The sequence below is a fragment of the Scomber scombrus genome, chromosome 5 (genome assembly GCF_963691925.1).
Source record: "Scomber scombrus chromosome 5, fScoSco1.1, whole genome shotgun sequence".
Classification (NCBI taxonomy): Eukaryota; Metazoa; Chordata; class Actinopteri; order Scombriformes; family Scombridae; genus Scomber; species Scomber scombrus.
In genome coordinates this window covers 345,382-359,773 of record NC_084974.1, presented here as the reverse complement: position 1 = coordinate 359,773, position 14,392 = coordinate 345,382, and the positions used below count along the sequence as shown (strand labels likewise).

The 14,392-nt window shown below is 39.6% G+C and overlaps 1 protein-coding gene across 1 annotated transcript in view; it reads left to right on the top strand.

The window, feature by feature from the left end:
• fat3a (FAT atypical cadherin 3a) overlaps positions 1–13,606 on the top strand; it is a 174,857-nt gene extending 161,251 nt beyond the window's left edge. Inside the window, exons 25-31 of the mRNA XM_062418455.1 lie at positions 267–513; positions 1,795–1,948; positions 4,913–5,625; positions 6,674–6,787; positions 9,186–9,245; positions 9,983–10,018; positions 12,748–13,606. Coding sequence (XP_062274439.1) covers positions 267–513; positions 1,795–1,948; positions 4,913–5,625; positions 6,674–6,787; positions 9,186–9,245; positions 9,983–10,018; positions 12,748–13,379 — 1,956 coding nt within the window. The 3' untranslated portion in view covers positions 13,380–13,606. The remainder of the gene's footprint in view (positions 1–266; positions 514–1,794; positions 1,949–4,912; positions 5,626–6,673; positions 6,788–9,185; positions 9,246–9,982; positions 10,019–12,747) is intronic.
• The last annotated feature ends 786 nt before the right edge of the window (positions 13,607–14,392 follow it).

Below are 14,392 nucleotides of genomic sequence, written 5' to 3'. Positions count from 1 at the left end.
GCTTGTAGCCTACAAACAACTGGATCTACCTTAGTTACTGCCACTGAATTTACAGCAGCCCATTTTTTCATTTCAGCTCAGAACCGTCAAAAAACTAAACCATTCCCTTTACAAGTGTTTTTGGGGGGAGAAAAATAAATAAAACCTTAATAATCAATGACTTTCGCAAACCTGATGATTAAGAGCAGTGTTTAAGTAAAATAAATGAGTATGTTTTCTGTCTTCCTATCTTAAAGTTAAATTCATGTATTAACTCCTGACCTCAGGTGCAGCATTCCAACTGGCGCAGCCTCATGGACTCCCAGAAGGACCCGCGGGTGCTTGAGGGATTTCAGGGTTGCCTGGACTCAGTCATGCTGAATAACAACGAGCTGCCGCTGCAGAACAAGCGCTCACGCTACGCTGAGGTGGTAGGACTGACAGAGCTGAAACTGGGGTGTATCCTCTATCCTGATGCTTGCATGCAGCAGCCTTGCCGCAATGGAGCCACCTGCACCAGCCGGCCCTCTGGTGGTGAGTAAGAACACTACAAACAGGACATTTACCACAGAATGAAAGCGTTGAAGAACTGTAGCCGTCTTTAATTTCACCTCCACATTTTGCAGGTTTATTTTTAGGTCAATCATCATTAGCTAAAAATCCTGTTACCAGAAAACAGATTTCAGTAAAACAGACGTGTTATAAGTTATACCTTTATGTACTGGATTGCATTGCCAGCTCTTATAATATACTGCCCTCTCTCTCTCTCTCTCTGTTTACATTTAATCATTGTAGTTGTGTTTAAATGACATATATTAAATCAAACAAATTAATTTGTGACTGGCAGAATTTATAATATAAAATTTATTTTTTTATTAAAGCTCAAAGCACTCAACTCAATATGTATTGGTTCATTTTCAAGATCAATTATATTTATAATCTTTTAAAAAAATAACTTACAAATATATAATTTAATTTCTCCCCAAATTATTTAAAATTTCACTGTAGATTTTAACAAATGTTACTCAGACAGGAGGAAGTAGTCCATTGTTCATGTAGTGTGTGTTCAAGGTAATGAAGAAACATTGTGTGGCTTATTGATGTGGTTACAACATTTGGAGCACTTATGGCACATAGGAATTAGGAATAATTATAATAATTTATCAGGCTCCGATACACACAAAATACTTGTGAGTAGGGTAGATAGATTGAAATATAGATAGATAGATAGATAGATAGATAGATAGATAGATAGATAGATAGATAGAGAGATACTTTATTAATCCCCAAGGAAATTAAGGCATTTAAGTCAGATCGTACAGTCAGTCAGTCATCACTCTCTTAATCAATTTTTGCTGGTTTAGTTTTCTACATGGGATTAGTTAACAATACGATACAAATATACAATCACCAGACCCTACACTCCACCCAGCAGCCCTCCACCAGCAAGAACCAGGCTCCAGGTAGTCAAATGTTATTGAGGTAGTATTACACAATAACAAAAATGCTAATTTCCTACATTTTCTTACAAGTGTGTATTTATGACTTTAAGCAGTGTGTGTGCACCTATGTGTGTGTGTGTGCACCTATGTGTGTGTGTGTGTGTGTGTGTGTGTGTGTGTGTGTGTGTGTGTGTGTGTGTGTGTGTGTGTGTGTGTGTGTGTGTGTGTGTGTGTGTGTGTGTCCCAAAGGGTTGTTTGTTTTTTTTGTTTTGGCCATTTAATTTTCTCTCAGTGTTGTAAACACTGCTCTGAATGCTCTGAATTCATAATGAAGTCTGTTTCCTTGTTCCACTCTGTGCTGTCTGCCTGCCAGGATTCTTCTGCAGCTGTAACCCCCAGTACACTGGAGGGCGCTGTGAGGTGGAGATAACTGCGTGTGTCCCCAACCCGTGTCAGAATGGCGGTGTGTGTAAGGCCATTGGCAATGCCTTCCTCTGCAGCTGCAGGAGAGGCTTCAAGGGTTTGACGTGAGTCACAGCACAAACACACAGCCCTCAACTGAAAATCCTTAAAGAGTTGCTTCACCCAAATACGTGAATACGATTCCAAAGATCTGCACAATGACACATTGCTCAGCTGCTTTTTTGTTTTTTTTTTGGCTTTTTTCTTTTCTGTGTATGCACATTGGTTAGTTATTTTAAATTAATTATTGTAAATACTATGAAAACAAAATGCAAGTCACACACTTAGCAAACAAGAAATATTCCTTTCTTCAGTAATTCTGATATTATTTACTTACTATTATTAATTAATTAATTGCAATTTCTAATATTTTTGTCATACTTGCAAGTGCAGTGTAAAGTAAAGTAATGAAACAGACAGATTTCCTGATTAAAATTGAAAAAATGCATAACTACTGTACTTGACACAAATAAACTACTAATTAAAACAGCATTAAACCCAAGCTTTTTTATCTATATAAGCGGTTGATCACTGTAACCCTGATCACTATAAGCGGTTTCCACTGTGGAAATATCAGTCCATTCAGATATTTTTGGTTTTATTGGCCTGGGTTTTTAGATATCTGTATCTACCACTAGATACAGATATGTTAGGGTCACAGAATTACATTTAAAAACTTTAACAGCTATATATCTTTGTAACTAGTGTCCATGTTATGTATGCACTGGACAATACACAGTAAACTGGCCCTTTAAAGCTTTAATTCAAGTCATAAGTATTGCATCTTGCATTGTGGTTGTAAAAAAAAAAGGAAAAAAAAAGAAAAAGAAATAAATGACTTGTTATCTTATAATATGAAACAGGTAGGAACATTACATTAAAGCTGATGTTAAGCAAACTATAACTCAGTGTATTGAGTGCTTCTGGTGTTTGCTGCCACAGAGTGGCAGTGTGACATTATAGTTTGTACTTGTGTAGTTTGTGTATATTAGTATATTGTCTATTGTTTCCTCATACACAGTACTTGGTCCTGTTTGTCACATTTTCCAGATGCATTAGAATTCCATTGCTTTCAAAGTAAATGCAGTGTGGCAGCTGAAAGGATAGAAGAACACACTATTGAATTTAATCCTCACACACAAATTGACTCTATACACACCACCATTATGCAAGTTGATTGATTTATTTTGTCAAAGCCTGCTTCTTTACAGAATTCAGAAGTTTCATAAATGAAAACTCTTGGGAATTACTCAGATCTAAAAAATTTCCCACATCACAAAATGTAAAATCTAAACCTCCTGTACACCATTAAAAACACACTCTGCATCACTCTCCAAATATAAGCCACAGTCCTAGATTAAATGTTTAGTTTATTATTCAACTTTTTTAAACTTCCAAAAATAGATTTCCAATTGACCCTCACCCTTCACCAGCTACCCTCTGTTCCCCCCAACTTCCCATCAGAGGAATGTCTATGTGTGACTAACTTAGTAGAAATACTAAAAGCAGGGAGAAAACAGCTAGCATGGCTGTGTCCAAATAAGAATATTGGTGATTGTATAGATATTAATACGTCATTAAGTTATTTACATGAGATTTTACATGTCTGTTTGTGGTTTTAGAGGGAGGAAGATACTGGAACTCTTTTTTGTTTGAACAACAGTTTATCCACCAAATACTTAAAGTGTCTCTGTCTGTAGCACAGGTAGCCAGATAGAGATGGTAACCATAGCTTTTAGTCTCTGGTTTATCAAGGAATAGTTCAGTACTTAACTCACACATTGCCATTTTGACATTTTTGTTTGTGTATAGATTAAACATCAGATACAGAGATACATGATATTAACTAATGTGCTTTTTAGGTGTTGGTAGATGTATTTCTGAACTTTGTACAGAGCCAAACAACCTGTTGCCACTGCTTTCAGTCTTTATGCTAAGCTGTGCCAACCACATCCTGACTCCAGCTCTGACCATATATCACAACTGGATAAGGAGAAAACAAGAGAATTTCCATTTCCTACATTTTGAACTGGAGACCAACCAGTGCTCCTATGCTAGAGGAACTACCTGACAACAGATTGTCTGTATGTCAATTTTGTTTGCTGTAATTTTATTAAACATAATTATATTTAAGAATATCCACCATGTGAGCACAATATAAACTGAAACCTATAAGATCTTAAAACTGAAATTTGTCACAAAGCTACAAGATTAATTCATAAATGGAGCCCAACTCAGTTGATATTGTACTTTACTGCAAATTAGCTATTAATGAAATTACCAAAAGCCAGTTGACATTGAGGGACTTTTGTATTGCTGGGGAAATGAGCCCCCAGTTGCTGCTCAGTTGCCTGCCTTGCCTGATTGGTCCTTGGTCTTGTTAGGATAATATCATATACATTATATATCGTGTATTATCCTGTTTCAGATTTTTATTGAAGCACATTGCTTCACTGAAACATTCAAGATCATTTTATGCATTTTTTCCCCAGAATCCACAAGTTGACAACAGTTTAAAAAATACTTCCTAAGCGGTGCTCCTCAAAAAAGATGCCAAAATTTAAACATGTTGGAATCTAAAGTAGCAGCTGATCCAAGCCGTATGCTGTATTCTGTATTCTTCATTCCATCCCTGTAGATACTGAAGATATTAAATTCTCTAACGTTTTCGCACCTTTCGGTTCCCTTCCTTTTTTTCCTGACCATACACATTTCCCACATTTTCCCAGGTAACTTTGGGATCTCTACTATAATTTAAAATCAGGTTTTTGGGCTTTATGGGGTTGTTCTTAAATGATTCAAAATACGTCAAGATCTGTAAAAATCTAGATTAATTAAAAAACAACAACTATCCGTTTCATGTAAAAAGAACAAAATACTTCACCAACTTGAATCTACCCTCAGTGCATTTTTTATTTGAGTATTTTGCTTCCTCTGTTTTGACACTTGATTGAGCAGTACAAAGTTGTTCATACACGATCATCTCACACCAGTCTCTTCCCTCTTTCCTCCATCCCTCCATCTTGTAGCTGTGAGGAAGATGTGAACGAATGTGACCACAGCAATCCAGAGGGCGAGTGTGAGAACGGCGGCATCTGTGTCAACACTCATGGTTCCTTCTACTGTAACTGCACAGTAGGCTTTGTGGGCCAGCGCTGCAGCCTACGACCCGTTGTTGTCCCTGACATGCAGGCGGGCCATGCTGTGGTCGGTAAAGAGGAGCTTATTGGCATTGCTGTGGTGCTTTTTGTCATCATCACCCTCATCATCCTCTTCATCGCTTTCCGCAAGAAGGTCTTCCAGAAGAACTACTCGCGGAACAATCTTTCTCTGGTCCAGGACCCTGCCACAGCAGCCCTCCTCAACAAGGCCAATGGTGTTCAATTTAAGACCCTGCACTGCACACCTGGAGACCCTCTGAACCTTTACTCAGAGCCAGGGCTGGGGTCCACAGTGGTGGGAGGAGGTGGGATGATGGGACCCCCACAGGTGCCTGTGAGGCCCATGGCATACACACCCTGTTTCCAAGGAGACCCACGGTCCACGCTAGAGAAGATGGTGGATGGGCGCACTGTGGAGCATACAGAGATGAGCACCTTTCACCCAGAGTCACCAAGGATCTTGTCAGGTACCACCAGGAGAGGGGTGGTGGTGTGCAGCGTGGCCCCCAATCTGCCCCCAGTGTCACCATGTCGCTCAGACTGTGACTCCATACGCAAGAGTCCATGGGACAGTGATGATGGTACGTGTGTGAGTGTGCTTGCATGTTAGACTAACAATTAGAATAAGTTAAGGTTAATGAAGAAATATCTTGTAGAGGGGACTAAGTGTTATGTTCTGTTTGGCGCAGAACATATATTATTGCGGTAAATTTGTGGGTAATTTTGTCCAAGTTTAAAATATATAAAATCAAGAAAACATCAAATTAAATCTACAACAAAAAGTTTACCTTCCTAAAACGCAACACAAGTTTTTACAGTCATCCAGTCCTTAAATCATCATATTTAACAATCAAACTTTTTTGCTTCAGAGAGACAGTAAACCTGCCTGTTTCTGTAGCTAATTGTAGTATAACTTAACATACAGTAACTGTGCATAGAGAACTTTCACTTTTAAATTCTGCTTCAATGGCTCTATCTAATTAGTCTTCTTCATATAATGCAATACATCAACAGACCAAGTGTCATTGGTCTTAGGAACGATTGGCTCTGACTAATACACTTACTTACACCTTGAAAAAATCAATAATACAAAATAAAGATTTCACCTCACTTATCCAAGGATATGCATTTAAAATGTACCATGTTAATGTTCTTCACCTGTGGGAATAGTAGGCCCATGTGTAGAGAATATAAACCTTAAAGAGAAAAAGTATTGCCGCTCAGGTGGTCGAGTGGTTAGAGCGCATGCCACGTACGCAGTGGACCCTGGTTCGAATCTGGCTGGGGGACCTGTACTGCATGTCATACCCCTCTCTCTCCCATTATTTCCTGTCTGGCAACTTTCAAATAAAGGTGTCTATGCCTGAAAAAAAATCTTTTAAAAGAGAAAAAGTATTGCAAATTTGTAGCAAATTAGTGAATAATCTTTTTCTACTGCACTCTAAATCCAGCAATGACCTAAAAGTAAGCTACCATGCATTCATAAATGGTGGACAGGGTTGCTTCATCCAAACCTGAATAACTTTGATGTGTTTATAGGTTAGGGAGGGTTGCAGCAAAAGGCTGTTTTATTTATTTGTGTGTCTGTTTTATAATCTGGCACTCCTGACCCCTGGCCTCTCCCTGCAGGCAAGATGGTTGACATGGCAGAAGAAGTAACATGTTTCTCAGGGAGCAACAAAGGAAGTAACTCAGAGGTCCAATCACTGAGCTCTTTCCAGTCTGACTCCTGTGATGACAATGGTAAGACACACCTGTTTCACGAACTCAGTGACTTATGGCGCTTTTCCACTAGTTCTAGCACTACTCGGCTAGACGTGACTCGGTTTAGTACCAGGAACGACCTTTTCCATTACTACAGTACCTACTCAATGTGGGCGGGGTCATCATAGCACAGCTGCGCGAAATAAACATAAACAGAGGACATGGAGGCGATGGTGTACTTGCTGCTGTATGTGGCTTTTTGTCACACACAAAGCAAGAAAATTGAGCCGAATGGCTTTAACGCTGTTGCAGGTATTTAAAAATGCCGGGTTTAATATTGTGTCGGACGGCTCATGACTCTGTTTAAAGCAGACATATCAGAGCTTTGACCCAACAAGCCAATTATAAACTGAAAATGGAAAAAGTGACGACACTCTCTGACCAATCAGTGGCCGGCAGTCTGTTGACGTCACATTTAGTATCGGCTCGGCTCGCTTGGAACCTCGGCAGAGCAGGTACTAAAAAAGTACCAGGTACTATCCCTAGTGGAAACGCAAAAAAAAACAAGTCGAGTCGAGCCAAGTGGTGCTAGAACTGTATAGTGGAAAAGCCCCAGCCCCCAAGTGTTTTCAGCAATCATGGGTTAGGGTTCTCAGAATATTCAAGTTCTCCAGAAGTTTCGGTTCTTTTAAGTGTGGTTATATTAAAGTTTTGTTTTTGTTGTTTTTTTAATGTTTGTTTATTATTTGCTTACACTGGGCATGTCTTTCTTCAGCTTAAAATTTTGCTCATCAATATCCATTCAAATACCAATGCTATCCATATACATGGTGTTATGGTTTTCATACATTTGTGAGAAAACGTTGGTGAATTATTTGGTTGTAAAATGCCACATTTGTTAAACCTTTTAATGACAATACATAGACATGATATCAATAAACCACTTAGACTATACTATTGTATTTTTCATGTTGTTTGAGCAGTTCCAGTCTGGCCAAGAACACATAAGCTAATTCTGTCAGAATTCAAAGACATGGTAAATAGTGTCACATTCTTGAGTCAAGAAATTCCCAAATTTAAGAGTGAAAGTGTCCTCTGCCGTCTTCTAAATAATTAGAAGTAATACAAAAGTGATTATATAAACCCTCAGTTAGCAGTAGTCAGAGGGCCTGGGTGTATGCAGCACAGTAAGAGAGAGGAAAAGGAAAGAGACTACAGTATGAGAGAAAGGACACACGGATAGGTCTTCATTCTAACACACAGTTTTAGTTCTTGAAACATTAAAATTTCAGCCAGAGACATCAGTCTCAACTAACTCATTAAGCTGTCATTAGATGAAATAGCTAGCTAGCTGAAGTTAAAATCTGCCAGTGACAGTTGTCATTTCAAAATCAACAGTCACCAGCAAGAAGGGAGAGGCCTACTTTTGTACACCTCTGTCTTTTTTAAAATAAAATAACCTTAATGTTGAAATTTACTAAGAATGGTAACCGAGGGGGACAGGGCTTTGCGATTGGTCATTTACTTATCAAGTTTATATTATGGAGACCTGAGAGCCACTGGTAATTTACCAAAGCTCTTGCTGAGACATATTACATTTAGTGACAGTATAACAGTTTTAAAAGTCAGCTCCGAAAACAATTTGGCTGAGCAACAAGACTAAGGAGCATGCTCTTAAGCTGTAACTGGTGTTCTACACATGTATTTATTTGCAAATATTGCACTCTCAGTTATTCACAAACTTTTTCTCACAACTGTGCATAGGTCATCTGATGAGGAGGCTGAGGGTTTGACAACTTCATGGGGTGCTGCTGGTGTTGGTGTTTTTGGTCGTGTTTGTGCAGGAGCTGTGTATTTGGTTATGTGTTTCAGTTTCATTGCATTGCCCTGTTCTCACTAGGTTTTATTCGGAGTTCATAAAACCTTTCACTTTTCAGATTGTTCATGTCTCCAGAATGTCAGCTTCTTTGCTTCTAATAATATATCATATAATTGAATATTTTCATTTTGCCTAGGCCACATAAACACTGTTGTCATTGTCATCCCTGTGCTTGCTGTTGCCATCAAATGAGGAAGTGTTGTGTCTACACTAAACAAAAAGCAATTGCAATGAATGTGCAAGTGGTTTGTTTGTTTTTGTCTCAACTTTCTTTTGTTCTCATGTGGCTTTGTTTTTTTGCTTTTTAATAAGAACTATTTCCACTATAATATAGTCTATATATAGTATAGTATAAATCACCCCCAAACATCAAAATCAGCACAAACACTCAGGGAAAAGGAAGAGCACATAGCCCTTTCTGCAGACAGGACTGGCAGTTGTGAGCAGCCATAAGAAATACTGCAGGTGTGATGGGACACCCTTGACCAACACTGTGACAAGCATTTTTCATTTTGAATGATTGTATTTCAAAACTTATCTCCTTTTTCCCTCCACAAGCCTCCATAGTGACTGTCATTCGACTGGTCAATGATGCAGTCGACACAATCGAAAGTGAAGGTACCATGTCTCATTCCCTTTGTGTCTCACCTCTCACTCTTCCACTTTTTTTCTTTTCTCAGTCTTTTCATTGCAGTATCTCTTCTGAAAGAGGTGTCTTCAGTTTACTTGCCTAAGCTAAATATACTCTGTGTGTGAATTATGTTTCTAATTAACTCTACTGTACATACTGTACATTCATTCTCAGTATGTATTTTCTCACACATTGTCAGAGTTAGTAGTAAGTAGTAGTAAGCCCACCCCACTTCCAGGTTAGCATCTGTTCCACTGGCTTCTGTTTCTCAGTACATATGAAAACTAAACCAAAAAAAAGGTATAATAAAAGAAGCAAAATACATGTAAGTTGGTTTTTGATCGAGCTCTGTGTGTGCATCTACTGTATGTTTAAAAACACCAATCTGTGTGCTGAAAATGGAAACCACTCCACTTACAGACACAAACCAGATGCAAAACAAGGGCAAATTGTGCTCAGATGTAGAACTTTATGGGCAGGTTTTGCACCAGCATGTCATTAGCACAAACTCTTGTGGATGGCGCCTTAAAAGAGAGCAGAGTGCAGGTACAAATGCAGCCCAATTCATGGTGCTATTAATGGGTGCAATCCATTCTTTGTGGCCATAAGTTGTTACAAACACAAATGAGGAAATGAGGAGAGTAGAGAGACTTTAAATACAAATAGACATACTCACAATAAAATGCTAAAGGCCTCTCTGTCATGTTGTTCTTCTATCTGACAGTGTCAGTCATGGACCAAAGTCAAACCTACAATAGAGGTGACTACACTAACCCCCCAACCCACCCCTTCTCCTACCCACATAAAAATCTATATCTGTCTGTCTGTCTGTCTGTCTGCATGGAGTCGACAACATAATAATCACTCAATGAAAAGAACTTGGATTGTGCAGTAACTAAATTTACATAGTTAATACTCCATATTAAGCTGCTTGCCAGTCAGCAGGTTTTTTTTCAACTTTTTCAGCGTTCGTAATATCCCAATAACTGTAACTTGTTCTTTTGCCTGGCTATCACCGGGGCTTAATGGACAGAAGATTTTGGTTGGGCAATTCATCCACCAAATGGACTGTACTAATATATCGTTTTTCTAGCCGTTATATCCACTCAAACGCTTTTACACTACATGTCACATTCACTCATTCACACACATTCATACACTGATGGCAGGGGCTACCACACAGGGTGCCAACCTGCTCATCAGGAGGGAGACTAATCAATTATACACATTCACACACCGTTGACACAGCAATGGGAGCAATTTTGGGTTAAGTATCTTGCCCAAGGACACATTGACATGTGGACTGGAGGAGCCAGAAATTGAACCTCCAATCTTCCAATTAGTGGACGACTGCTCTACCTCCTGAGCCACAGCCACACCATAACCCCTCATAACTAGGCAACTATTTGGTCCTTAGCAAGATAAGTTTACACATTTTTATTAAATTGGGTAATCTGTTGAACCTTCTTCTGATGCCAAAACTTTCAATTGACTAAAGCACAACATACAGTAGTTAATTGATACCCCAACTACACACCAAATTGAAAAAGTAGTCAGGGTACAGTTGTAGGAATGCTCCAAGAATCTTGTTGCAGATATCAATGGCTCCAAAGGATAAATGTTTCTGGTCTTTGTATTAACTCCTAAATCTACCACTTCTCAGTTCCATGTACAGTGGAGCCAATCACTAATTAATAGCTCTGTTATCAATCCAATTATCTACACCAAAAATGTGCCACTCCCAGCACCTGCACATTAAGCATCTAACCTCCATCTCGCCCCACCACCAGGAGCATGAAAACACTGTCTAGATGGTAATGAGGGTTCATTCAGCAGCCATCGTTCAGGCTCATAGTCAGGCATTGTTCTTAAATAGTCTCTGTAAAAAATATATTTCAGCACTTTTTTTATCTCGAAGATAGTCTATCCTGAGTGAAATGATTTTGTCTACGCCCTGTATCTTTCTATCTGTGTGTATACCCAGCTGCACTTTCATACTTTCTGTCATTGGTAAATTCCTGCCCTTAGTAATAGCTCTTTGTTTGTGTGTATGTGATTTGATATGATTTGATACCCCTCCCACAGCTTGTTGGCTACCTACTTGGCAGACCAGGACAGTCACCGGTCCTTGTCCCTACTGCGCCTCCTTTGCTTGCCACCTCTTACCTTACTGCATCTTACCATGTCACTTGTTTGAATTTTTATCCCCAGCCTGTGATGGTACTGTACAACCTCAGTCTGCCCATGTTTTTTGTTCTGCTTTGATGCATGATTATCTTTTTGTTTTACTTGCTTTTTGTTTTTTGTTCTTGGTAGATTGTCCTTTTGGTCAACCAAACCTTTAATGATGAGATTCATAATTTCTAATATGTCAATAGATCATGGACTCCAGTCCTCAGTGCTGAAACCTTAGCATATCCTAATTAGGTCCCATTTCAAAGTCAACAATCAAGCAATCAATTTCTATTCAGATAGCGCCGAATCACAACAAAATTCATTTTCACATTGAGCAGGTCTAAACCATACGCTGTAATTTTAAACAAGAAATACAACCTACTTTTTCTCGACTTTTGAGGAAACCATCATATCTTTGGCAGATTCAAAATCCATGTCAGGTACCTCTATATGTTGCGTTTGACAAGTCTTTATCGACATGTGGCAAACGCATGTGACCACATCGTATATACTAGGTGTTTATGATGGTCATAAATCACTGGTCACTACATCATAAAAACTGGACCAATTAGATGAAAATAAAGGAAGCCAGTAATAACTTTTGGTTGTTGTTGTTAGAAGTCTGGACATGTTCACCCCTAACTTTTAAAATCATTTATACACACGAGGATAGAAAAACTGAAATTATATGGCTATAATCACCATCAACCTGATACATTCTTTGTTATCATGTGTTACTGTAAAGTGAAATGGCACAACCTTTTTACGGTTCTTCAAGCTAATTGTCCCCCGGCATGTGCAAATCGTTTGAGAGCAATCATTATTCACATGACCATAAGAGGTCACTTCTCAGGAAAACATTAATCAAATGATATTTGAACTTACTGATAACACACAAGCCAGATTGACCAATAGGAAAATCTACCAAATATTTGAGGTATCCCTCTAACATGTGTTTTTGAGCCCTTCATCATGGCTTAAGTGCTTCAGTGCTCCATCCAGCTCAGCATGCTGTGACATGTGTAACCCCACCTGCAAAGGCTCTTGATGTGCATGTCACGTGCACTTAAAGACAACATATTTTCTTGTGCAGGTCGTGCTTTGTCATGTTCTGGACCCTCAAGACCTCTGTGTATTGTAGTTGTAACTGAGTGTGTTTAAAGTGCATTCTGAAGGCATGTCTGCTGCACAACTCCCCAAGCAAGAGACAAGTGTGTTGGACGATCATAATCCGACACTACAGCTCAGCCCTACAGAGGGCTGTTGGCTCATAACATTTTCACTGTCAATAACCATCTCTCTTTCTACTGTCAGCATATCACTGGGACACTTCAGACTGGATGCCAAGCACCAGGCTCTCAGACATTGAGGAAGTGCCAGCCTATGAGGCAGGTCCTGGAAGGGATGTAGCAGGCTCAGCCCCCCGCCTTGGAGGAAGCACTCGTGAACTGGAGTCAGATTACTACCTGGGGGGCTATGACATCGACAGTGACTATCCCCCTCCCCACGAAGAAGAATTCTTGAGCCACGACCAGTTGCCTCCTCCATTGCCCACTGGTGAGGACTATCCAGAGCCCTACACACCACTACCTGCCAACCCGCCACTTTCCAAGGAGAGCACCCTGAGCTCTGGCAGCAGTGGGCATCAGCATTCCAGGCCACACTTCCACCCAAGCCAGTACCTGCCTCCCCACCAGCTGACTCTTGGGGAAGTGCCACATGGGGACTTCAGCACTTCAACAAGTGAGATGAGCCCAGGAAATGGGGGCACTGAGGACTCTGTGTCACTAAATATGCAACTCTCTGTTGGCGCTTCATCAGCCTCGGACGTGTCAGCCCCCTGTGGGCTGGATGACTCTGAACATGGTAGTGACTTTGACAGTATGGACGAGCTACGTCGGGGGGTGACCATCATCACTGATTCACAGCAACAGACTGAGGTGTGATTGACTGACCTGTATAGATGCCAAAGGAGGTATAATGGGCCAGAAGGAGCATAACATTGGTGCAGATGGATGCACAGATGTTACCACAGCAATTCTAGGTAATTCTAGAACCAGAGACTCTTAAAAATTACCTTAAAACCACATTTCATTAGTTTTAAGCACTATCCTCCAATGCAACTGTGTTCAAAAATTGGGGTGCTCATTTCTACCACAAACTCTGTGTGTTGACAGTCCTGTCTTCGCTGTGCAGACCAGTCCGAAGTGTCCTTCTTAGGACAATAGGGAATCATTTGTAATGTGAAATGAATGGGATAGAGAATGTGAATAAGAAAGACTAATCCACTAGAGATTAAAATTTACAGATGTGGTGGAGAAAAAATAAAAAAGAGAAGGGGCAATCATGTAAGTGAAAGGGTTGTTTGGTTCCCCATTCCTTCACTGGGACTTATCAGACCACTCTAAAAAGACACAAATCGCCATTTTCCTTTTCTTTTTCATTGGATTTGTACATTTTGTAGTGCTTCAAGCTTGTACAGACTTTGTAAAATAGTATGACCTTACTGGTAAAAAGGTATGAAACAATGCTCTGGCCACATTTCAAAAAGCCATTTATTTGATTTAATATGGAAACATTCAAACAATCAAGACCCCTCCCACCCCACCCCACCTCCATCAAGCCATGACAGCCAATCTCTCTCATTAGCCCAAAAATATTCAATTTCTCATTGATTTTCCAGCTTTCATTTTTTGTACCAAGTATTGTACAGAAGCCAAGAGCTGCTGTAGTTGCTAATTAGTGCCTGTTTTTTCATTATTAAAACTTTATCTTATCTCCATATAAGAAACTGTACTGAGATTTACTCTTTGAGACCATCATCCAAGGGTGAAGTTTTAATTCTAATTCTAATATTACCCCCCAAGTGTGATCAGTGATCAGGACATACATTTTTCATTGTGTTAGGATAGGAGGCATATGTCCTTCATTGCCTGACCAAAACTATTTCAGACTGGTG